Genomic DNA, 25850 nt, shown 5'->3' on the forward strand with positions numbered 1-25850 from the left:
CTTTTGGATGTCAAGAGAAGGGTGCTGGGGGGGGCAGTGGTGAATCTCCCCATCCAGTTGGGCCCAGAGATCCTTGCTTGGCTGGATACTGGAAGGTGGGGAGGGCTGAGCCATAAAGAGCCCCTTCCCACATTTCTCCCCCCAGGATACCAAAGAATGTCAAGCAGCTCCAGCCAGAGAAGATGTGACTGGGCTGGGGGGGGCACAGGCCTGGGGGAGAGCCATGGGGTCAGCACAAAGGCAGGCTCCAGAAATTAAGAAAAAGAACAACAACAGCAACTAAATGTATTAGATATACATTTGTGTTTTCCATGGGTTGAAGTGAACATCCACATGTACAGTTTCCTTTTGCACAGCAAAAGATATAATAATAATTATAATAATATATCTATACATATCTATAGAAACACTTAGACTGGAGAAGAAAATGGATTTGTGGAGAATAAAAATAATATTCGCCAAACCTCATAATTTTAAAAAAAACACCCCCAAAAGGTCTCCATGATCTTCACCACAGTGCAAAAGAAAGAAAAACAATAAATCTCTTAACACAGCATGGAATGGAAGGAACCATGGAGGGAGACACACGTTTTTTCAAAAAAGGAGGAAGGGTAGAAGGAGAGTCAGGCAGGGAAGGAGGGATGAAGACCCCCCTCCCCCCTTGGGGATCTGTAAACAAGACACACCCCTCCCCACCCCCAGGGTTACGGAAAAGCATTTGGCAAGTCTGGGGGGTCCGAGAAGCTGGGGCGTCATCACCCCCTTCGGGAGCGGGGTGGTCCTACCGGCGAGCGGGCGGCCGGTCGGGGCTCCTTCTCTGAAGGCCGAGGAGGCAATGCGCCGGGGCTTTTCTGCCTGGAGGGGGAGTCTCGCGTGGTGGCCCCGGGGGGCAAAAGAGGGTCCCACCTGGAGGGCGCCGGCAAGCGTGGCCCGTCGTCCCTGCGCCTCGGCGGAGCCTCCCCTGCCTCCCGCCCCTCCGACGGCTCCGTCAGCCGCTGTCTCCTCCGGGCTCGGGGCTGTCCGGTCCGCGGCACGGCTGGAGCGGCGGCGGCGGGGACCCTCCGTCGTGGCCGTTGCTCTCGATGGACGACTCGCTGCCGGTGCTCTCGCCCGAGAGGAGCCGGGTGACGCGCAGGTCGGCGCGCAGCAGCGCCACGTCGTTGCCGATGGCCAGCTCGCCCAGGTCGCAGATGAGCTGCCCCAGGCTGGGCGCCGCGTCCGCCCCGTCGTCGTCCTCGTCCTCGCCCAGCGGCGCCAGCAGCTCGTCGTCGTCGCAGTCGCCCTCCTCCTCGTCCTCGCCGTCGGGGCCGCCTCCGTTGGCCAGGCCGGCGGCGCGCTCCTCCAGCTCCTCGCCCAGCGCGTCCTCGGTGATGGAGCCCAGCTTGGGCGCGCTGCGGCTGCGCTCGACGGGCGGCTTGTAGCAGCAGCCGGGGCCGTGCAGGAGCAGCTTGCGCAGCGGCACCAGCGGGATGGCGCCGTCGGCCGCCGCCGCGCCCGCCTGCTGCAGCTGCTGGTGCCGCGCGTCGGCGCGCTTCTTCAGGCGGCGGAACTCGGCCAGCGCCGCCGCCGACGTCTGGTAGAGGAGCAGCGCCATGGCGCGCGCCTTCTCGGCCTTGGAGACCAGCACGGCGTGGCAGCGCAGCAGCACGGCCTTGTGCTTCACCTCGTGCCGGTAGATCCAGGCGAAGAGGCGCGGCAGGCGCGGGTCAGCCACGCAGTAGGTGACGCGGTGCAGCAGGTAGAGGTGGCCCGGGCGGGAGGCCGCCTCGGAGGGCGCGGCGGGCGCCATGCGGATGCCCTGCGGCCCGATGGTCAGCTTCATCTTGGTGCCGTGGCGCCCGGCCTCGCTCTTGGCCCAGATCTTGCCCACCGCCACGTCCGTGCAGCCCTCGCCCTTGGCCTGCAGCGTGGTGGCGTTGCCCAGGTAGAGCACCGTGTAGGTGGGCGCCTCGCTGCTCACGCGGAACTTCTTGCGCTTGCAGCGGAACAGGTTGCCCATCCTGCTGAGGGCGCCCTCGGGCGGGCACGCGCGAGCCAGAGAGCCCAGCGCCGCCGAGCAGGGCAGGCTCCCCGCGCCCGCCGCGCAGCAGCTGCCCTTGCCCTTCCCCGACGGCGCGCTTGGCGGCGGAGGAGGCGGCGGAGGAGGCGGAGGATGCCGCCGGGGCTTCTGCTGCGTCTTCTTGTGCTGCTGCTGCTGCGTCAGCTGCTCGTCGTCCACGGCCAGCAGCTCGAACTTGTGCCTCTTCCAGGGCAGCATGGCGTCGCCGCCCGACGGCGCGGCCGGCCCGGGGCGCTGCTGCTGCTGCTGCTCCTCAGCTGGAGGCGCCCGCCGCAGCCCCGGCCGCCCGCGCATCCCGAGGGCGCCCGAGGGGGACAGCCGGGCACGGGCCCCCCGCCTGCCACCGCCGCATCGGCGCGCGCGCCCGCCGCCCCTCGCCGCGCCGCCGCCGCCGCCCGACCCGCCGCCGCTCCGTCTCCATCGCCGCCGCTGCAGCGCGCTTCACATCCCGTCCGCGGCCGCTGCTCGGGGCTCCGCGCGGGCGGCCGCGCCGCTAAATATAGGCCGGCGGCGCCCAGAAGCCCCGCCGGGGAGGAGCGGAGGCGGCGCCGACGGAAGCGGAGGGAGGGACCGGGCCGAGGCAGGAGGAGCCCGGCCCGCTGCCCTCCCCTTTCCCGGCCGGGGAGGGAAGGCGGGGAGATGCGCGTGCGGCCCCGGATCGACGCCGCGGCTGAAAACGGGGAGCTCAAGGCGGAGGGAGCGACCACCGGGGGGGGGGGCGGAGGGGGAGGCTTGGCTGGCGTTCCCGGCTGCGTTTGCGCGCTGCTGCCTCTCCGCCCACCGCCGGTCGCATCCTCTGCTGGGCAGCCGGAGAAGCGGCAAGGACGGGGCGCAGCGGGGAAGCAGAGGCACAAAAGAACCGCGTCGCAAAAGGGCGAATTCGGGCCAGATCCCGGCGGGGGAGGGCGAGCCGGAGGACGGGGCGCAATACGGGAACGGGGAGAAACGGGAGAGCAAACAGAACTCCGCATCTCTAACCATCTTAGGAAACGGAGCTCCCGGGTCCTGTTTTCTGTTTCTTTCTTTCCGTGTTTCTGCATTTATGTCCCAGTTTTTCCCCCGTCCAAGGAGCTCAAGGTCCAGGGGTCTCTCTCTCTCTCTCCCCCTTTTATCCTCACAACACCAGCCCTGGGAGGGAGCTTAGGCTGAGAGGCAGGGACGGGCTCCCATGGTCAGGCAGGAGAGTTTCATGGATGAAGTGGCCACTTGAACCCGGGTCCCCCAAATCCCAGTCGTCTGTCACTGTAACCACTATTCCACACTGTCTTTTTACGCCTTTGATGTGAGAAGAAGAATGCGGCATCTCCCTGGCCAAAGGCTCCATCCAGGGAACATCCCAGCATCTTGACTCTGACAAGGTGACTTTTCCGTCTCCCACAAGCAGATGCCCCTCTGGCGGTTGTTCCCCTTGCCAGGGCTGACTGAGGGATAGACTGCTTTGGAATATGGAGGTTGCACCGAGCTGCCACAATGATTACTGCCCCTCCCCTTCTAAGCCACCAGGGCTAATGGTCAGGAGAGCATTGTCTAGTATGGCTTCACATTTAGGTGGTATGTCAAGGAGCATTTTCTTCCGTTAGGACTGCTGGCTTCACGTTTAGGTGATGTGTCAAGGAGCTGTTAGGTCTGCTGGCAAGGGCCGTGGCTCAGTGGCAGAGCACCTGCTTGGCATGCAGAAGGGCAGTGGTTCCATCCCTGGCAGCCTCCTGAGGGAGGGCTTGAAAAAGACTCCTGCCTGCCTGAAACCTTGAGAAGCTGCTGCATGTCAGGGTAGTGCAGGCAGTCCTAGGCTGGAAGGGAAAAGCAGAGCTTCCTGTTTTCCACTCAGTCAAATGAGAATATTCCCAGCACGGATTCCAGCTGCTTCCCCCAGTTCCTTGGCTTCACGGATTTCTCCCCACAGCCCAAGATCCCTCTCCCGGTCAGCTGCTGCCAACGCAGACCCTATCTGTGCACATCTGAGGTCAGGGTTCTTTGCCTCCATGGGCATCACTTGACACATCATTTCTTAAATATGTATCCTGTCCTTCATCCGAAGATCTCGGGGTTAGGGCACAGCAAAAAGACACCGAAATAAAACCACAAAGTACATAATGAAAACAAGAATGAAAGCAAAGCAAACCAAGAACCCTCCCAGCCTTGGACATGTTGTTGCCCAGTCACCCAGTTTGGAGAACTCCTTACAATCTGCTCAAGTTTTTGCTGCCCCAAAGGCTGAGTTTTCCCCTTATACCATCCTGGCGTGGGCAGTGCAGAAAGAATCCCCAATATAATTTGGTGTTACGCAGATGTGAGCAGCAGGCCTTTGTAATGTGCCATTACTCACTTCCCTCCATTGTTCGGGGCCTGTTTACTCCTCCTCCCTTTCTCTCTCTGCCTCCGGTTGTTTAACTGACAAGAGTCCCCAAGAGTTCCTGTCTGTCTTTGTCTGCCCTGACTGCTGAGGTTTCCCTGGAGGCAGAGGTGCAGTGGAGTTGGAAGAGGGTTCAGAAAAGGGCAACCAAAGAGTCCCCTACAAATAAAATCTGCAGCATTTGGGACATTTTCGTTGAGAGAGGCCCAGCCACACTTCCCCTTAAGCCCATACCTCTTTGCCCCATTTCCCATTAGGTCTGGGGCACAGTGATTCCACTTGTGTTTTTTGCCTCAGACCCCCAAAGCCCCATGTTTTCCTGTTCATACTTCCTATAATCAATAGTCTGCTTTTTGTGTTGTCTCTACCCTCAGCTCTCCCCCATGGCAGAGAGCCAGAGAATCAGAAACCCAGAAAATCAGATTATCAGAAAACCAGCTTTTCAGAAACCTGAATAGTCAGACAATCATTCAACATATACAAAAGGAGATTCTCCCAATACACGTTTTGGGCATACAGTACTATATACTGTTTGCTTGCGATTTCTGTAAGAATGGTAAGGAGAGAAAAGTAAAATAAAATTTAAAAATTAAGCATGCTGAGAAAACTGGAAGTGTGCTGCTGGAGAGAAGCTGCAGAGACAACTGGAAAAATTATCCTGCCAGGGTAGGCAGGGAGAGAAGGAGAGAAAGTGGGAGCCGACTGCCCCCAACATCCCTTCCAGGAAAGCACAGGAAATCTCATTCAGGAGCTATTTTAGGACCACTTCAGAAGAGGGACAAGTCTCCCTTTGGGCTTTTCACAGCTTGATGTTTGTTCCAATTCAGCAGTAAACACGGGGTTTTTCCAGGGAAAGTGTGGGCCCAAAAGACAAAAACAAAACTATCTTGGACCCCTAATAACATATCAATACAGAATACTAGAAGGGCTTGAGTGTTCGTTTTGCAACTTGGTTTCCTTCCTTGAAGACTGTGTTGAGGTATAATCTTGATAGCCAACGTGGAGCCTATTAGTCTGTAATCTGTCCAGCAGCCGTCCGCAGAGATCACCAGTGTCAAAGCAATGATTCTTCAACATCAACTTCGTTGGACTGGTCATGTTGTTTGGATGCCTGATTATCGTCTTCCAAAGCAACTACTCTATTCCAAACTTAAAAATGGAAACTGTAATGTTGGTGGTCAACAAAAGAGGTTTGAAGACTGTCTCAAGGCAAATCTTAAAAAATGTAATATAAGGACCAACAACTGGGAAACACTGGCCTGCGAGCGCTCCAGTTGGAGAACAGCCTTGACCAAAGGTGTCATGTGCATTGAAGACACTTGAACTCAGGATGCAAGGGAGAAACGTGCTAAGAGGAAGGCATGCTTGGCAAACCCTCACCATGATCAGCTCCTGCCCAGAAACCAATGTCCCCACTGTGGAAGGACGTGCGGATCCAGAATTGGCCTCTACAGTCACTTACGGACTCATGGTTAAAACCGTGTTTATGGAAGACAATCTTACTTGGCTACAAGGGATCACCAGAGAAGAAGATCAGAATACTAGCAGTCATAGGACAAGCAGTAGTCATGGCTTTGCCCTGAAGGTGACGTGATAGAAGTTTATAAAATTATGCCTGGCAGAGAGAAAGTGGATGGGGAGAAGTCTCTTCCTCTCTTCTGACAGTAGAATTTGTGGGCATCCAATGAAGATGAACCTGGCAAGACTCAGGACAGCACAGGGCAAAAACCCCAATTGGTAAAAGTAAACAAGAAGCGTTAAATACTCTACAGGATAGCAATGTTTAAAAGTCTGAGAAAACTAAAGGTCTCCTGGCAGCACAAGGATAACAAAGCAGGTGCCTGGTGAGCTTCCCGGGGTGTTGGGAAGGGTGTTCCATGTGCAGGAGACGCCACCAAAAAGGCTTCACCTGCTTGCCTCCTGCTGTCCTTCCAGTGGCCAGGATAATTGCCGCAGGTGCCAACCTCAGGAAGAAGTGGGGAAAAGGATACAGGACAACACTGGAATCAGGCGAAAAATTGCCTGGTTCTCAGCCCACTTCCGAGATCTCTTTGGAGAAGTAAATGAGTTGTTACTAAAGTATTGTTCTCGTTGATACTTTATTATTATCATTCTCATCATCTTCATTTCAATTCATCTGCATGCAACTTACCCACAATAATTTATTTTTTAAAAACCTATAAAATGTTGTCATGTCCCAGTCATCCACCGAAGAGACAGATTTTTGTAATACTGTGCATGTATTTGTAAGGAGAGTCTCTCTTCGACAGCAAGAGACGTCTGAGGTGGGAATGGGCTGCCTTGGAAAGAGGTGGACTCTCCTTTGTGGGGTTTGCTCAGCAGAGGTCAGGTGGCCATCCACCAGGGAAGCTTCAGCTGGGCTTCCTGCATTGCAGGGGTTGGGCTAGATGACACTTGGTGACCCTCGCGACTCTTAATTCTGTTTCACATAGGAGATATTTATGAATGGCCTGGTGTCCGTCTGGACATGGCTATTGATTCAATTTGTCATTTGTCCCCAGAACTTCCTCTCTTGTTACTTCCATCTAACCCAAAACAAACACAGTGGCCAGTGTGAGTTTCTGAAGATGATCTTTCACAGTTAAGACCAATGTAAATGATTAAGTCAGCTTCTCCGCACCCTTTGTTGAAAACATTTCCAGTAATCTGTTCATTCTTTTGTCACCTTAACAGTCTAATCATCTTCCTTCCTGGTTGCCTTCCTGCTTCTGATTTCTTTCTTTCTTTTCAAAACACTTGTATTGTTTTTAGTGATACCCAGCTCAGTGTTTTCTTTTGGCCAGAGGAGGTGCTCACTTTGTTCCTCTCATTTTGGTTAGATTTCCAGTTTGCAAGGAAAGCCTTTGGGTGGTCACTGTAAAAGCAGGACTTTGAAGTCTACTTATCTTTTACAGCTTCCCTGACTCTGCTGACACCCACTTGGAGTTGAGGATCCTTTTCTAACCTGGTCTGCGTTCTCAAACTGAGTGAAGGGGCAGCAGGCCAATGGGGGCCCAGCTGGTTCATCCTCCTGTTTTCCCAGCAGCAAAGCAGATGCCCCAGAGGGAAACCCGCAAGCAGGATTCGAACACAAGAGCAACTCTCCCCTCCTGCGGCTTCTGGGAACTGGCCTTCAGAAGCATCGCTGCCTCTGATTAAAGTCTAACCTCTTTTAAAGTCATTCAAAATAAAACATTTGCTCCATCTCATTGATCATTTGGGTTGCCCTCTTCTGAATCTTTCTGAAATCCACAGTATCTTTTGGGGGGTGAGGAGACCAGAACAGGACACAGCATTCGAAACGCAGCGGCACCATAAATTTATTTAATGGCCCTACGATTACCGGCAGTTTTGTTTTCGGAATCATCAGCTCACTGCGAATTCTAGATAATATATGAAAAAAAGTTTAGAAGCCCAGATCTCAATATAGGAACATTTCCCCCCCCCCCCAGGCATCTGGTCAGCCACTGTGAGAACAGGGACTAGAGGAGCCACTGCGATTTTAAATAGCCTCCAACTGTCCTGAAGAGATTGTGTGATCCTCTCTGCTTTCCCTTTCATCTTCCTTTCATCTAATACTCTCATCATGAGATGTTTCTTCTTTTGTAGCAAATGTGGTGTCCAGACTGGGCTATTCAATATATGGTCCAATTAGTTATCTAGCACAGGAATAACTTTCTAATGGGAAGAGCCGTTCAACAGAAGAACAGGCTCCTTGGGAAGATGATGGGCTCTCTTTCACTAGAGGTTTTGAAGCGGATGTTGGATGGCTGTCTGTCAGGGAGTCCCTAGCCAGGACTCTGGCATTGCAGGGGGTGGGTAAGACCTTGGGGGTCCCTTCCAACTCTGCAGCTTTTGTCCAGCTGCTTTGATTACATCTTGCACTAGATTCAGAGGGGATCTCTGGCAACCTCTGCTCTAGTCAGTTTCGTGGCTCTCTGTTCTAAGGCAGCCTCATTTAGGGGATCTGCCTAGTTGGCTCTGTTGCAAGGGCACTGCTCAGGCAATCGGGGGAAGTCAGAGTCACCAAGTATTGCAGCACTTGGTTCCTGGGCGCTCTCTCTCTCTCTCTCTCTCCCTCCCCCCCCCCCCCCGGTTTCATTTATATTTGCATAAGTTTTCATGGCCTATTTTCAGAGCCCCCTTTGCCAGGTGCACAAAGTGTTCTTCTCGCTTGGTGGCAGCATGTAAATGAACCCGCCCAGAGATACAGCCAGTGCTGGATTTACATATAAGCTAAACAAGCTCTAGCTTAGGGCCCCACTCTCCTGGGGGCCCAAAAAACAACTAGATGTACATTTCCAAAATATAAGATAAAAAAATGAAATAAAACCTACATCCAGCAACAGTGTTTTGTATTGTGTAGGCTCCTCTGATGTAAGTCATGGGCCCCGCCTGCTAGCCTGTTCCCTCAAATATCCCTGCTTTGCTCATTTCTATATATAGGGTGCCTACATTCTGCATGGCCTTTGCATTCTGCATGGACTTCTCAACAATTACTTTGATAAAATACATATTTTGTTATGTGCAAATGGCTTTAGATACCTATTATGTCCATAAATTACCATAGAGCATATATTCAACACAAAAAACCAGCAACAATTTGTTGTTGACAAAGGACAGCTGGACATATAAATGGCCCCATTACCTTTAGTAGCTTAGGATCTTATCAAACCTAAATTTGGCCCTGGAAGCAGCCCTGGCGAGGGGGCTCTGCATTATGTCCCTTTCTGTTGCCTTGAGACGCTGCGCATCACTGAGCTGCTCTGTAGTGTGCTCAAGGCCAAACAACACGTGTCACTGAGAAGTTGTACAAAACTTTTTGCAGCTGCAAACAGAAGTTGTGTGTGTCTGTTACCAAGACTGGAGCCACTGTGTGAGAGAAGGGGTATGGGCATTTATTTCCTCCTCCATCCTGAAGAAAATCTGTCTGTAATTCTTGCTCAAAAAAAAAAAGGAAGGCACATTCATTGAAGTAATTTACTAAACCCACATGCAATGCTCTGACACATGATGTGGTTCTGTGCTAGAATCTCAGTCTTTGGCCCGAGGTCAATATGGCTTTGGAAACTTTAATAATAATAATAATGATAATAATTATTATTTATATGCCACCTGTCTGACTGGGTTGTCCCAGCAACTGTGGGCAGCTCCCCACAAAAAAATAGTAAAAACGCACTACATCAGACACTAAAAACTTCCCTGGGCAGGGCTGCCTTCAAATGTCTTTTAAAAAACACAATGTTTATCTGTTGACATCTGCTGGGAGGGCGTTCCACGGCACGACTACAGAAATTGGTATTTACAGGTGTTGATGTTGTACTGAGTTATTCACCCATCTTTTAGAACCTGGCAGAGGAACAATTTGACTGGCTTCTAAGGAAACACAGTGGCTACACTTCTCAATTCATTGGTTCTCAAAGTGGGTGGTTTTGCCCCCTGAGGGTTGTGGTGGCATCACCGGGGGGGTGGGGGGGTGGGTGCTGCTGAGGTAGGGGTGTGTGTGCAGGAGAGCACTGGAGGTATAAATAACTACCAGACTTTGAAAAGCTCATATTACTGGATCAAGATCATCAGTTTTGTTGAACTAATTGAATAGAACTGAATAGTTTAAACTGGATTTTTTTTTGGGGGGGGAGTGCAATTAATTGTTACTGTTCTGACTTTTACTTAGTGGCCATGCAAACCACTATTCTGGATAATGCTTTCTATAGGGTGGGGGCACTTTAATAACCGGATGCACAAATATAGGATGGGGGACACCTGGCCTACTAGCAAGATATATGAAAAGGATCTCAGAATCTTCGTAGACCACAAACTGAACATGAGTCCACAGTGTTATGCAGCAGCAAAAAAAGATAATGCTATTCTAGGCTACATCAGCAGTCTAGCTGCCCAGAGTGGCTGGGGAAACCCAACCAGATGGGCAGGGAACAGATAATAATAAAAATAATTAATAATTATAATAATTATAATTATAGTGTCTAGATCAAGGGAAGTCATAGTCCCACTCTATTCTGCCTTGGCCAGACCATACTTTAAACACTGTTCAGTTCTGGGCACCACAATTTAAGAAGGATGTTCATAAACTGGAACATGTTCCGAGGAGGGCAAACAACATGATCCAGGGTCTGGAAACTTTTATGAAGAATGATTGAAGGACCTGGATATGTTTAGCCTGAAAAAGAGGAGACTGAGAGGAGATAAGATATCCATCTTCAAATATCTCAAGGGCTGCTACATGGAGGAGGGAGCAAGCTTTTCTCCTGCTCTAGAGTAAAAGTAAAGGTACCCCTGGACAGTTAAGGCCAGTCACAGACAACTCTGGGGTTGCGGCGCTCATCTCGCTTTACTGGCCGAGGGAGCCGGCGTACAGTTTCCGGGCCATGTGGCCAGCATGACTAAGCCGCTTCTGGTGAACCAGAGCAGTGCACGGAAACGCTGTTTACCTTCCCGCCAGAGTGGTACCTATTTATCTACTTGCACTTTGACGTGCTTTTGAACTGCTAGGTTGGCAGGAGCAGGGACAGAGCAACGGGAGCTCACCCTGTCATGGGGATTCGAACCGCCGCCCTTTCAGTCAGCAACCCCAAGAGCAGGGGTGGGCAACCTTAGGCCCGGGGGCCGGATGCGGCCCAATCACCTTCTAAATCCGTCCCGTAGATGGTCCAGGAATCAGCGTGTTTTTCCATGAGTAGAATGTGTGCTTTGATTGAAACTGCATCTCTGGGTTCTTTGTGGGGCACAGGAATTCGCTCATATTTCCCCCCTTCAAAATCTCGTCCGGCCCCCGCAAGGCCTGAGGGACGGTGGACCGGCCCCCGGCTGGAAAAGAGGCTGAGTGGCCTAGTGGGAGGCGGGTGGTGCTGGGGGGGGGACAGGGGAGGGGCTGGACTCTCCTTCCTGGGCTGGCCCCCTGTCCTGCCTCGCAGGGGTTGGACTAGATGCCCTCGGGGACCCCTTCCCCTCCCACTGGGCGACTCGGCCACGTGCGCGGCCCCGACCAGGCCCGGGAGGAGGTCACGTGGCCCCTGGCCCTCCCCGCCGCCGCCTTTTCCCCGCGGCTCGGACGCCCCCTGGCGGCGCGCGGAATAAGCCGCCCGGAACCGCAGGTGGCCGCCAGAGGTTCCCGCCGGAGCCTCCTCCGCGACGCGCCCGGCCGCGCCCTCCTACTGGCTCAGCCCGGCCACGTGACGCGGAAGGAGTCCCGCCAATCGCAGTCCCCTTCCGGTTGGTGGCCGAGGGGCCCCGAGCACAGGCGGCATCATGGGGAAGAAGAAGGCGGCGGCGGGGCTGGGCCGGGCGCTCATGCGGGAGCGCAGCGGGGGCCGCGGGGGCCGCCGGGCGGCAGAGGGATGGGTGAGTGGCGGGAGGGAGGGAGCTCGACTAGATGGCTCTGGGGGACCCTTTCCAGCTCAAGAGGGTCTGGGACTCCCGGCGAGGTGGGCTGAGGCTGCCCTGGGTCGGGCAGGGAGGCTCCGCTGGGTGTGCCCGCCCACCTCCCCGGAAGCTCCCCTGCACTAGGAGCCTCTACAAAGTCTGTCTAAAAGAACCTTGTCAAAACGTGAATCGGTTGGCAGGTATTGATTGAGCTGCTGTATGCAAATAGGATAATTTTATAAGACATGAAGTTATATAATATGGAGAAAATAAAGTGAGGTGCGTATTCAAGAAATCCAATTTGAGAACATAATGGGAAGATCGGAGGTCATGTCAGAAATAGCTGCAAAATGATGTACAAAGCAAATACAGTATCAATTTAGGAACAAATGATTCTTTATTTGGTATTCTTTATTTTGTTTTTAACAATTACTGCTTATTTCTTTTATACAATGTTTCAACTAATAAAGCATGAAAAAGAGATAGTCTTTCTCTCCCCCCCCCTTCCCTTCACTTACTCTGCTCCCTGCAGCTCAGCCATGAAGAGTGGAGGCTTGAGGAGGTGGTGGTGGGAATGCCAGCCCTGTTTGCCCCCCTCACCCCCTGCCACTCCCAGACCCCCCTTCTCTGCTCCTGGGCCACGTGGGCTTCCAAGGCTCTGCATGCAGACAACCCTAGGCTCAGCCCCCGGCAGCATCTCCAGGCAGGGTGGGGAATCACCTGCCCCCCCATCTGAAACACTGGAGAGCTGCTGCTGCTGCCAGCCCTTCTCAGTGGGGGGCAGCTTCCCGTGTCAGGAAAGCAGCTAAAGCAGAACCTCCTTGTGCCAAGGCAGTCAGCCATTGGCTACCCAGCACTGGAGAACAGGTGGAGGTAGCCGTCTTGCCTTGCCCAGAAGCTTCCTGGAAACATCTGGCCAGGTGCTTCTGGAAACATGATGCTGGCCTAGGTGGGCCCTGCAGCTGGCCTGGTGAGGGGGTTCAAATGCTCTGCTCTTCCCTCACAGCTGCACACCAGCGAATTGAACGACGGGTATGACTGGGGACGGCTAAACCTTCAGTCCGTCACCGAGCAGAACTCGCTGGAGGAGTTCTTGGCTACTGCTGAGCTGGCAGGAACTGAATTTGTGGCAGGTGAGTCCTTGGCGAGGATGTTCCTGTGTTCCATATCCTGACACTTTTGCTGCTCTTGACAGCTTCTGTTGCTCTGCAGAGAAGCTGAACATCAAGATTGTTCCTCCTGAGGCTCGGACTGGTTTGTTGACAAAGGAAGAGACCCGGAAGATCCAAGAGTTGCATGAGCAGAACAAGCACTTCTTGTGCATCCCGAGAAGGTGAGTGTTGCAGAGTTCAGGGTGCTGGTGACCTTTCACATTCTGTGCTGCCACCCACATCCCCTGTGTTATTTGCAGCCTGAGGGTGCTGCCGGTTTAGTAGCATTTCTGTGCCACATAAAGCATGAGAGTGGAAAGAGAGACACAACCTGTAGTGTGGCTGTAATGGCAAGAGATCTCTCTAGTTTGAAAATGGTGTTTGCGGTCAAAGCTGTAAAAGAGAACATAATATTCATAGCTTTTGATATTTCTGTGTTAATGAGTAAAATGTAGCTTGCTAAGCTAAGCTCAGACTTGGTGGGATGACTCCTGTGATTGGGATGTAGGAATTGAATCCTGTGACTTGATCAAAAAGAATGAATGCAATAGAAAGGGAAACAAGGAAAGAGTGACTTAATTATCATTTGTTTGTTTATTACCAACCCATCACTCTTCGGTTGCAGGGTGGGATACAGCTTTATAAACAATATTAAAAATCTTAAAACAATAGAAATAAGTTGTGTCCTGAAAACATGGACCTGTACAGACTTCTGAGAGAGTGAACATGGTAGTTCTGTGGAGAGCAGTTGGCTAAATATAGAAGCAAAAGTGTGTCTGTTCTGAAACAAACTGCAGGTGCTTTAGGGAAGCAAGAATTTATGGTAACGTGGAATTCCACTATCCTGATATCCGCTGGGAGGCAAGTTCTGCAAAGCATGAAATCTCTATCCCTCCACCACCCCATACTAATAAAACCCCATAATCTGCCTTTGCTGATGGCTTCCTCTGTGTCTGGCGAGAGCAGGCCACGTTGGGACAAGCGGACCAGTCCTGAGATGCTGAACCAAGCAGAAAGAGACAGCTTCCTGGAGTGGAGGAGGCGGCTCGCCAGGTAAGTGCCCCCTGCTGCTGCTTCCTCTTGCGGGGCCTGGGCCTCTGGGGGCTTGCATTTCCCCTGACGCCACCTGGGAGCACAACATCTCAGGTTTCTTTCTGTGGAGGATTCTCACAGGGTGGAGCCATGAGCCAGTGTGGGCAGGGATCAAGAAGCCCACCGGAGCAGCAGCATTATTCAACAGGCGGTTCAGTACGCCTCCCTCTCAAATGCTGTTGCCTCAGTTAGAAAGCTGTTAGTCCAGATCAGAAGCCTCTGACCTGGGGAATCATCCTGGCCTCTAACACTCTCCTGCTTCCTCCTTTCCCGCCTTCCATTCCAGTCTGGAGGAAGAACAGAAACTCCTTTTGACCCCCTTTGAGCGGAACTTGGATTTTTGGCGCCAGCTGTGGCGAGTCCTTGAAAGAAGGTAAATCTGGTCCTTGCCCTGTGGCTCTCCCTTGCTTGGAAGCTGCTTGCTGGTGCTGGTGGTAGGAACGGGTTGGAATCCTGTTCCAGAGACATGGGAAAAGCTTAAAGAATATTAGGAAATGATTTATAATGAGTTGCAAAGCATGTTTAAAACAACATTCCTAAAAGGTCCATAGGCCTTTCTGTTATGAATAGTTCAGACTGAAGTTCCCAGATGTCAGAAAAAATTATTTATGTATGCAACAATGGCAGCTCGAGTTTTGTTAGCCCAAAGATGGAAAGTGAGGGAGATCCCAAGTATGGAGGACCGGCAGCTTAAGATGATAGAATTTGCAGAATGAGCAGGTTTAAAATATAGAATAAGAGAGCAAGAAGAGAATCTCTTTAAAGAAGAGTGGCAAATCTTTGCTGAGTACTTGGAAAATAACTGTGCACAGCTAAAGATGATGGCAGCATTAAGATAAATTCAACAGTGTGGTTAATGTTCGAATAAAGTAAGTTGCAGAATTGACTAAAATGGTTACAGTAAAATATGCAGGAATGATAGATAAGTAAAATGAACCATGGAAGGAGGAGGAGATAAGTCATTGGATATATGGTATTTTGTAAAATGTTTAGTTTGAGATGTATAAATTGAAAATTTAATTTTAAAAAACTATGAAAAAGAAAAAGATTCCCGTTCCAGAGGCCTCAGTGTGAAGGCAGCCAAGATGCCTTCTGGCCGCAAAAGCCCTTGCCAGGGGCTGCTGTGTGAAAGTGCCTGAATTGCTGGAGCTGGGATTCCCCCATCTGAATAGCTACATGCTATTGCTATGGTTGTCTCTCCAACCTGGGCTGCTCCTCCCTGACTGAGGCGAGGGGGGAGCTAGCGGCCAGTGAAGCAGCCACCCCTTCCCTTTCCTCTTGCAGTGATATTGTGGTTCAGATTGTGGATGCCAGAAACCCCCTTCTCTTCCGATGCCGCGATCTGGTAGGTGAAGCGAGCCGGGGAGCGGGATTTACTGGGCAGCTGTGGGGGGTGGGGGGTTGTCCTGTTCCCTGCTCAGTTGGGTCCTTGCTCTGTGCTGCAGCTCCCAGGTTAGGTGGCCGATGGCATCTTCCAGGAGGGCTGGGAGAGAGTCCCTTGCCTGGAAGCCTGGAGAGCCGCTGCTGCCAGTCAGTGCGGGCAATACTGAGTTAGATGGACCAGGGGTGTGACTCAGGATAAGGCAGCTTCCTGTGTTGCTGTGTGCCAAGCAAACCCAGACTCTGCCCAGACTCTTCAGGAGCACAGGAGGCTGTTTTATCCTGGGCGAGACCCTTGGTCCATCTAGTGTCTACACTGGCTGGCAGCAGCGGCTCTCCAGGCTTCCAGTCAGGGCAGTCCCAGTCCTTATACTGAAGTTGGGACCTGGGAACTCCTGGTTGCAAAGCCAGTGCTCTGCCTCTGAGCTCCTGTCCTTCCCCAGCATCTGGGGGAAGGGGAAGGGGAGCATTCTGGACCTGAGAAGCCCATCTAGTCCAGCCCCTCCCCCACCCAGGAAAGGAGAGTCTTCCAAACACCCTTAAATAGCGCAAAGCACCCTCCAGGGAGGACAGAGGGGCCCGCCTGTCAATCGCCGCACGTCCCAAGGATGCCCAGCCAGCCGCTTTGGCCTGCCACTGCATGGGCACTCCCTGCATCTCTCCCATGGGCCCAGTTGTTGTGGAGTGTGGGGTGGGTGGGGCTTGGCCATGCAGGGAGGCCTCAGGAGGACTCTGGGACGGAGGTCGCCCCTTGCAGGGAGAGAGGGCCCTCCCCCCCACAGGGCTCTTCTCCCTCTGCTTTTCTTCCCTGAGTCTGGAGGGTGATTCTGCTGCCTCCCCGCCTTGCCTCTCCTCCCAGGAATGCTACGCCAAAGAGATCAGCCCCGAGAAGGAGAACCTTCTCCTGCTCAACAAGGCCGACCTGCTGAGCGAGGAGCAGCGCTGCGCCTGGGCCCGCTTCTTCCAGGACGAAGGGGTCCGCGTGGTCTTCTGGTCTGCCCTGGAGGAGGCCAGGCGCCTGGCAGAGGACAGCTCTCAGGTAACAGACGCCTCGGGGGCAGGCAGCTGGGGCGGAGGGAGCAGCTTCCACAGGGGCAGCGCTCAAGGCTTTGGCTTTTCAGAACGCTCCTTTTTCTAAAGAACCTCCCTCCCGCTGGGCACGCAGGATCCTTTCCTTGCAAATACTCCCAGGATCAAAACACTTTCTGTGGAAGAGAAGTGCTCAGGCTCTTAGAAAACTCCCCAGACACCCTGCAGCACAAGAGAAGCCTTCCATGGGGTGTAAGCAGAGGGGCTCCACTTTAACCTCCATGGGGCATAAGCAGTGAGCCGGTTCTGTCAGAGTCGGCCTCCAGCCCAGCAGCCAGAAGATCTGGAGGGCACCAGGATGGGGAGGTGGCTCTGTAGCCCCCCGCTCTTCTCCCTTCCAAATTGGGCTTCATGTACCTGTGGATTTTCTTTTGGCCTCCCGAGGGAGGTGATCAGGCAGGCATTAGTTGGTATTTCATAGAATCCTAGAGTTAGAAGAGAGGGATCCCAGGAACCATCCTGTCCAGCCCCCTGCAATGCAGAAATCTCAGCTGAAGCCCCCCTGACAGGTGGGCACCTCAGCTCTGCTTAAAAACCTCCAAAGGAGGAAAGTCCGCCCCCTCCCCAGGGAGACTGTTCCACTGTCAAACGGCTCTTACGACCAGAAAGTTCTTCCTGATGTTGAGTCGGAATCTCCTTTTTGGCCGCTTGAATCCATTGATTTGGATCCCACCCTCTGGATCCGCAGGAAACAAGCTAGCTCCACCTTCCAGGTAACAGCCATTCTGTGTTTCGTGCTTCTACATTCTAAGTGTTTAATTCTGGTAGCCAGCCTCTTTGTTGCCGCTGCAAGAGGTGCGGTTCTAGACTTGTTTAATGAAAACCAGCGTCAGGGGTGTTCTGCTGAGCCTGCAGGCAGAGGCACCTGCCCTGAATTCTGTCCCATTTGCTCAGGGGTCAGAAGCTGCGCAAGAGCCAGGCCTGGACGAGGACCATTCCAGTGAGGAGGAGGTGCAGACCTCAAGTCGCCACGTGGAAAGGGGACCTGGCGCTCTCTCGTGGCCTCTTGGGAACAAAGAGCCCAGCAGCAGCGAAGAGGAAGACAGCGACGTCTATGAGGACTGTGCGGAAGAGGAGGAGGAGGACGCCTGGCTGACCTGCTCTGAAGACGAGGAGAGCAGAGCCCCTGTTGGGTCCGTGGGGCAAAGCAGGACTGATTCCCCCCAGGGCCAGAGGGCAGCAGGACCCCCTCAGGGCCTGCCGCTCAGGAACAGCAGCCGCTTAGTGCAAAAGGAGGAACTCCTGGAGATCCTGAGGACGCTTCACTCTGGGAGGAAGGTCAGGGAAGGCGAAGTCACTGTTGGGCTGGTGAGTTGGGGGACCGACTTGGAGCAGGGCTGCTTGTCCCTCCTCTGGTGCTGCGGGGAGGAGCCGGTGTGCCAGGCCTGCCTCTGTGCCAGCCGCTTCCTCCCTTCCTCTCCCTAGGTGGGCTACCCCAACGTTGGGAAGAGTTCGACCATCAACACCATCCTGGGCAAGAAGAAGGTCTCTGTGTCGGCCACACCGGGTCACACCAAGCACTTCCAGGTACTGCCTGGCTGACCGGCTGTGGAGGGTATGGCTGCTGCTGCTGCCAGGCCGGGAGGGGCAGGGGTGAGGGCTGGACCCGCTTCCATGGGAGGAAGTTCTCTGCACCTGCCAGGCAGCTCCCTCGCCTTCGGGGAAATTCCAGCTGTGGCAGAGTGGACGTGGCCCCAGCCCCAGCCCCATAGACCTCCCCATCTCCTAGGAGCAGGTTAGGAGGGCAGTGGGTGGGGGTGGGGTGGGCCCCAGAGTCTCTACTCTTGCCTTCTTCCTGGACTCCTGCCCTTGTGCCCCCTCCTGCAAGGAGTCCGGAGTCCTGCCGGCCTCTCATCCTGGCCTTGCCCTCCTCCTTGCTTGCTGCCAAGGCGCCTTCCAGTTTTTGATTTTACCTTAAGAAGCGGAGCTGGAGGGGAGGCCAAGGAGAGCCTCCAGGGAGCAGGGCCAGGAGCTTCCGGCAGCCCCAGCTGCTCTCGCCCTGCTTGGTGCTGGTCCTCCAGAGCTGCCTTCTCTGCTCAGCAGAGGCTACTTGGGCTCTAGGGGGCTGGTATCTGAGCGCCTCTGCTGCTCCCGCCCCCCTGTAGACGCTGTACGTGGATCCGGCCCTCTGCCTCTGCGACTGCCCTGGCCTGGTGATGCCCTCCTTCGTCTCCACCAAGGCGGAAATGATCTGCAGCGGGATCTTGCCCATCGACCAGATGAGGGACCACGTTCCCCCCGTCTCTCTCATATCCTTTGCTTTTTTCTGGGGGGTGGGTGGGAATAAACTCAGTCAGTTCTCCATCTGCAGAGCAGCCAAGTCTGGCCAGGGGTCCTCAGCTTCAGCCCTGCCTCAGACAGGAGTTGGCTGTTTTGGGGTGGGGGCTTTCTAGTCGCCTTGAGTTCCCCTCAGTTGCCTTTGGGTAGCTTGGCCGGGAAGGGCAGTTGTTCAAACTGAGATGGGCAGGAGATGGGCAGCTGCACCTGCTCCACTTCACAAAGACAGGGCATCTCCTGATTCGCTGCTGTTTCAGGAAAATGCCCCTCCAGATGCAGCAGAGGGGCAGGGCAGAGAGAGGCAGCCTCGATTGCAAGGGAAAGAGCTGTTTTGGGGGGTGAGGAGGGCAGCTGCCGAGGTGGGGGGCCTGGTCTCGCTTTGGGCACCCTTCTCCCCCCTCCCCACCGCTTGCTCCTTCACTGGCCCACGTCTGCCAGCGCATCCCCCGGCCGGTCCTGGAGGCCACCTACGGGATCAACATCATCCGGCCTCGAGAGGACGAGCCGCCCGATCGGCCGCCCACGTCCGAGGAGCTGCTGACGGCCTACGGATGTGAGTTGCCGCCCTGCGAGGGGCTGCGCGCTGGGGTTTGGCTCCCTCCGAGGGGCTGCTCCTCCTCTGGCCCAGGATGGCCTGACTTGATTGTGGATTTAGAAAAGTAACTTCTCTATAGCTTTGTCTCCACAAAACATAAAACAGAACACTAAAGATCCTGTCTGTCTGTCTCATGGGACCAGGGCCCTGCAGGATCTGATTTTTTTCCGCAGGGCCTGTAAGACAGAGTTGTTCCGCCTGGCCTTTGGCTTGGAATCAATTTGATTCCCTCCCCCTCTTTCTTTTTTCCTTTCTCCTTCTGTGTTGGAACTCCTTTTTGGGGACTTCCCTGGCTTTTTTCTGGCTCATGTAGGACCAGTCTGGAAAGTTAGCCTTGGTGAAGACTAGACGTTTTTATCCCCAAAAAAGTTTTTGAGTTTCCACTGAAATGAGGCTGCATTTTAATGTTTTAATGTTGTATTTTAATCTTGTTTTCTAAGCTGTATTTCATTCAATTGTTTTTATATTTGGTGTTAGCTGCCCTGAGCCCAGTCTTGGCTGGGAAGGGCGGGGTATAAATTATTATTATTATTATTATTATTATTACAAAGTTAAAAGTGGACAACGGGACGTCTTAGCCGCCTGCACAGGCCTGGTGGAAGAGAACCCTTTTCAGCAGCGCTTAGGCGTTGGCCCAGAATCCCCTGGCGCAGAGAGCCCTTCTTCTGCCAGAGCTGCTCCGGCTCATTTCTGTGGCAGCCTGCCCTGTCCCCTCCATACAAACATCAGAAGAGCCTGCAGCTGGATCAGGCCCAAGGGAACCCGTCTCTCCCAGCAGCCTCTTCTCCCAGGGGCCACCCAGATGCCCACAGTGGGGAGCCAGGGAGCAGAACGTGAGCACAAGAGTAGCAGCAGCAGCAGCAGCAGCTGGTATTCAGAAGCATGGCTGCCTTCAGCCGTGGACGTGGCACATTACGGCCGTGGCTGGGAGCCTTCAATAGGCATCTCCTCCATGAATTCATGGAATCCTCTTGTAAAGCTGTCCAAGGGGGTGGTCATCGCTGCCTCCTGCAGCAGGGAGTTCCAGGGTTTCACTCTGCGCTGTGTGAAGAAGGAGATTGTCTTATCGGTCCTGAACGGTCCTTTCAGTTTCATGGGATGCCCCTGAGTTCTCGTGTCAGGAGAGAGGGAGAACACCTTTTCTCTGTCTGTGTTCTGCATGCCATGCCTCATTTTACAGAGTTCTACCATGTTGCCTGATACTTGCCCTTTCTCTAAGCTAAAAGGTTCCTTGTCTCTTTCCTCCCTTCCTTCCGCCTGGCCCAAGACATGAGAGGCTTCATGACGGATCATGGGCAGCCTGATCAGCCCCGCTCGGCCCGCTATGTGCTGAAGGACTACGTCAGTGTAAGTGCTGGGGACTCCTGAGCCCCCGCCTCAAGGCTCTCGGGAGGAAGGGGGGCGTGCTGGAAATGGAGTAAATAAATGTGTTATGGGGGGGCTGGAATCCTTACCTTCTCATGTCTTGACTTTCATTTCTCCCTCTCCTGCTGCCTGCCTCTCCCCCCGCCCCCCATTTTCTCACAGGGCAAGCTGCTCTACTGCCACCCGCCTCCTGGCACTGACCCCCAGGACTTCCAGTTGCATCACGAAAGATGCCCCTTGCAGAGCAAGGCCGGGCAGCGTGAGGCCGGGGGGCTGCCTGGCAGGAGCCCCAGAGCAAAGCAGATCGAGAATGTGGTGGATTCAGCCTTCTTCCACCAGGTCAGGGGCTGTATGCATGCATGTGGGGGGGGGGGACACACCAGGCACCCGCTCCGCTCCGACGCCTGCTTGTGTGAAATATAGTGCACCTGGTCAAATCCTGCTTGGCCTCTTGGGCTGCCCCCTGCCTTCCTCTTTGCCCACACAACTTGGCCTCTTGGCTCCCCAGGTGGGCTTGTGCCCCTCTGGACATTGCTTGTCCGTCCGTCCGCCCCCCCCCCCCCGACACCTGGAGGCTCCCCCTTGACATGGCCTGCCTCTTTCTCCCAGGAGAACGTCCGGGCCCTGACCAGAGGCAGCCAGTGCCTGATGGGCAACCGAGCGGGAGGCCCCTCTTCCGCGACCGGCGCTGAGGACGCCCGAGGCAAACCCTGGAAGAAGCACGGCAACAGGAACAAGAAGGAGAAGATCCGCCGCATCACGAAACACCTGGAGGCTTGACTCTGTGCGCCTCTGCCCCTCTCTGGGCAGGATCTCACCTCCACCAGAGAAGAGAGGCAAGAAGAGGCGCCCCGCCCCTGTGGCTGAGCCCACGGGCTGGACTCCCCCTTCCCCATGCAGGGGACTGTCCCTTGGTGCGCCTGACCAAGGAGAGGCGCTCCGGCCCTGTGAGGCTCTCTGGTCAAAGCCCCTGGAAGAAGAGGAGCTGCTGCTTGGCACCCACTTGGCCTCGTGGCCCAAGCCTGGAGCAGGAGGCCGTTCTCCTCTTGCTGGCAATAAATTTTTCTTACCTTTGCCATCATTGTCTTTCTGCAAGTGTGGCAGGTAGATCGAGATGCACCCCTGTCCTGTCCTGACCATTCAAGTGCACTTTCTGACACCTCCCCCCCCCCCCCGTGGCACCAGACCCCCTCGCAGCCGCTGTTTCCAAGGCTTCTTAGAGGGAAGCTCTGATTCTGCTTTGCCAGCCTGACAGGGCTCCTTTCTGGGCACTGCCCATTCCCGCCTGGCTTCCGGGCAGGACTTCATGTTCTTTCTTTTTGGCCTGTGAAAAGGGCCCCCTCTGCCATCCAGCCTTTCCCCCCAGGATGTTCTGCAACTGCCAGGGGTCCTGGGCCCTCCAGCTGGGAGAGGGGCACCTCCAGAGCCAGATGGTTTTCTCCCAATGGATTGCAATGGCAAAAAAGGAAATTCGCACTAAACACCCAGAAGCTATTTCTGGCGGTGAGAGCTGCTCAACGGGAGAGCAGTCTCTCTCAGGAGGGGGTGGGCTCTCCTTCCTCAGGGGTTTTAAAGCAGCAGTTGGATGGCCGTCTGTCAGGGATTCTTTAGCTGGGATTCCTACATTGCAGGGGGCTGGACTAGATGGCCGTTGGGGGTCCCATTCTGCAATTCTGGGGTGATGGGTGCTTTGGGTAGCAGCAAAGGAAGAGGAACGATGCATCTCTCTACGGCTCAAGGAGACTCAGCCCGTCTCCAGCAGGAGAGGGTGCTGAAGGCCGAGGCTTGTGCAGTGGGGGCTTTGGGCGCACAAACAATCCTTGCAGCCCTCCTTGAATTTGTGGGCATCAGGGCCCCACTGTCGATACTCAGGGGCCAGGAGGGCAGGAGCAGAGACCTGGCTCTCCTTTGCTTCCTCTCCTCCTTGCCAGCCCGGTTGTGACTTGCAAACCCGCCTTGGAAGCCCCCTTCCTTCTTTCCTTGCTGTGGGGGTCTTCTCCTTGGCTACCTGGCATGGGCATGGGATATGGAGGGGCATCAGGGCTTGTGGCAGCTGCTGCTGCTGCTGGCAGTTCCTTTCATTTTCAGCCTAGTGGGAATTTGTGGGGTGGTTGTGTTTTTCAAATGAGCAGGGGTTTTTTTTGGAACTGCTCCCAGTTGCCTTTGCAGGCAAGACTGGCAGGGGCCTTGTCCTGGGAAGCCGGAGGTTCAGTCTGGGTGGGAGTGGAGGAGGGAGCTGGTTCTGGGTCCCCCTCTCCAGGGGGTTACGTACGCCAGGCTATTTGGGGGGCAGTTTTAAGAAGCACTTTTCTGCAAGCGAGGGAGTGGCAGTGCAGAGGGTAGGGGGCCCAAGGAGATGGGGGACTGGGCAGCATTGCTCCCTTTTTAACATGTGCTGGGGGGAAACTGATGCTTCCATTTTTAAAAACAGAACAATCTAACAGCAACCTTGGGAATCTCTTCCAGTTTCTCGCTTGTGGGCAATTCTTTGCCTAAATCTGACTTACATTCCTGCTGCAAAAACTGTGGCTGCCCTATTTCAGCCACTGGGAAGCATCTGTGGTTGTTCCTTTTTCACCACACGGGGGCACCTTTATTTAGGTATTAATCAGGAGAGAACTTCAGCGATCTGCAGTGTTAGGGGAATGCTTTGTGAATGAGCCTCAAAGCTAACTTCTGTTAATCGATCTGGAGAAAAAAGATGGGGTTTTTTTTGTTAGCTTCCAGACCCACCCCCACTTTATGACTGTTAACAGACACCCAGAGCAGGAGGAGCACTTGACCAGAGCTGCTTCAGGGATCATTGAATAGTATCTTAGAATGGTAGAGTTGGAGGGGGTCCCAGGGGTCATCTAGTCCAACCCCCTGCAGTGCAAGAATCTCAGCTACCAGGATGACTCTGTGCTCCTTCCATGATGTGCCAGTGTGGACCGGCTTCTGGGAGTCGCCATCGCAGCCTGTTGTGCTCCAGTTCTGGGCTTTTCCTCTTGGGAGCGTCTGCCTGGACACTGTAACCGGAGGCTGGACTGGATGAGGTCCTGCTTGGCCCCATCCTGTTGCTGCTGGGCTCTTTTTGGAGGTCCGCTCCCTTCCTCCTCCGCCTCCTCTGCACCCACAGCAGCTGGGTGGGCGAGAAGCCCATTGATCCCTGCCGGATGCCCTCCTGGGAGACTGGGCTGATAAGAGGCCCCTCCAGTCGCACAGCAGAGATGGATGTCCCGACCAGCGCCTCCCGGCAGCAGCAGCAGCGAGGGCCAGTGGACAATGGAGCAGCCGGGAGCCTCTGGAGAGAGGAAGTTCTCCTCCTGAATTGGCTTTTCCTATTGCGATAAGGGAGCGCACAATCCAGCCTGCGTCTCCAGGCAAGGCAGCCTCTGTGGCAGAGCTGTGGGGGGGTCTCTGGAAGGGGCGCAGGTTGAGGGGTGGGGGGGGGAGGCCTTGGGGGAGGACTTTGCTTGCAGCTCAGCAGGATCATCACGTTGTGCTTCGCCTGGGGGCTGTGAAACGGACAGAGCAGCTTGGTGGGTGGCATCCATTTTGCTAGTCATACAATCATGGAGTTGGAAGGGACCCCCAAGGATCATCTAGTCCAACCCCCCGCAATGCAGGAATCTCGGCTCAAGCATCCAGGACAGATGGCCACCCAACCTCGGCTTAAACACCTCCAAGGAAGGAGAGTCCACCACCTCCAGAGGGAGACTATTTCACAGGTGAAGAGCTCTTGCTGTCAGAAAGTTGAAACAAATAAAAAAGTCCAGTAGCACCTTAAGAGACCAACTAAGTTTGTTCTGGGTATGAGCTTTTGGGGGCATGCATACTTCTTCAGATACGAAAGCTTATACAGTGGTACCTTGGGTTAAGAACTTATTTTTTCTGGAGGTCTGTTCTTAACCCGAAACTGTTCTTAACCTGAAGCACCACTTTAGCTAATGGCACCTCCTGCTGCTGCCATGCGATTTTTGTTCTCATCCTGAAGCAAAGTTCTTAACCCAAGGTACTACTTCTGGGTTAGCAGAGTCTGTAACCTGAAGCGTCTGTAACCCAAGGTTCCACTGTACCCAGAACAAACTAATTTGGTCTCTAAGGTGCTACTGGACAATTTTTTTATTTATTTCGTCTGTGTCAGACCAACACGGCCACCTACCTGTCAGAAAGTTCTTCCTGATGTTTAGTTGGAATCTTCTTGTAACTTGAAGCCATGGGTTCGAGTTCTACCCTCCGGAGCAGGAGAAAACAAGCTTGCTCCCTCTTCCATGTGACAGCTCTTGAGAGATTTGAAGATGCCTCTTCTATCTCCTCTCAGTTTCTTCTTTTCCAGACTAAACATACCCAGTTCCTAGATCACCTTGGTTGCCCTCCTATGCACACCTTCCAACTTGTCAACCTCCTGCCCAGAACTGGACACAATATTCCAGGTGTGGCCTCACCCCGCAGACTGTTAGTTTCCTTGATCTGGATACCAGAAGCCTGTGGGTGCCATCTCGGTCACGTGTTCGCTTTTTTGCTGCTGCTTGAATTTAACCACCTTGAAGAACAGGCCTCTGTGCCTCCTGGCTGACCTGGACTCTGAATGTTCCCACTGGAGATGGGAAGAAGTTTCTGAAGCCCCCTTCTGCAGATCCAGGGGCTCCACAATGAAGGCCTGCCCCTCGCGCTCCCCACTTCCTCCCTCTTCCAGCCGGGGCTCCCAGGCAGGCTCTGCCCCTGAATGGGGTGTGTGCATGTGCAGAAACTGGTTTGTTCCAGGGGAGCCTGGCTGGGGCAGAGCTCCACACCTGCGCAATGGCAAAACGGAGCTTTGCTGGGTGGGGGTTAGAGCTGGCCCAGCGTGTGCTGGTGCCTGTGATGTGCAATTGGGGAGGTGGACAAGTCAGCCAGCCGCTCTTGCAGGGGGAGGCCAGAAGGGGCCCTCTTCCCCTCCCCAGTCCAGAAGGGCCCCTTTTGATGCTGGACAGCCTGGAAGGATTACAATCTCTGATCTCACCGCTGGCCCAGCCACATCTCACACGGGTCTTATCAGCTCTGCAAGGCAGGTGATAACTCACCACCCCCCAAGCCTGTGGCCTCAGGCCATTGTGTCTGCCCACTGGACAATGGGGCCGAGGGAGC

General features: G+C 54.3%; 2 protein-coding genes across 2 annotated transcripts; one reads left to right on the plus strand and one right to left on the minus strand.

The window, feature by feature from the left end:
- Positions 1-850: 850 nt before the first annotated feature.
- On the minus strand, positions 851-2474 carry FAM43A (family with sequence similarity 43 member A). Its single transcript, XM_081913404.1, has one exon. It carries the CDS (start codon positions 2351-2353, stop codon positions 989-991), a length of 1365 nt encoding a protein of 454 aa, XP_081769530.1. The 5' UTR covers positions 2354-2474; the 3' UTR covers positions 851-988.
- A 9148-nt stretch (positions 2475-11622) lies between these two features.
- LSG1 (large 60S subunit nuclear export GTPase 1) lies at positions 11623-21815 on the plus strand. Its single transcript, XM_081912222.1, has 14 exons — positions 11623-11771; positions 12799-12925; positions 13005-13125; positions 13910-13996; positions 14322-14408; positions 15320-15380; positions 16275-16454; positions 17399-17812; positions 17930-18031; positions 18610-18752; positions 19210-19334; positions 20644-20723; positions 20904-21080; positions 21351-21815. The coding sequence occupies exons 1-14, from the start codon at positions 11679-11681 to the stop codon at positions 21519-21521; spliced, it is 1968 nt and encodes a 655-aa protein (XP_081768348.1). The 5' UTR covers positions 11623-11678; the 3' UTR covers positions 21522-21815.
- The last annotated feature ends 4035 nt before the right edge of the window (positions 21816-25850 follow it).

Source organism: Podarcis melisellensis (genome assembly GCF_964234715.1).
Source record: "Podarcis melisellensis genome assembly, chromosome: 5".
Classification (NCBI taxonomy): domain Eukaryota; kingdom Metazoa; phylum Chordata; class Lepidosauria; order Squamata; family Lacertidae; genus Podarcis; species Podarcis melisellensis.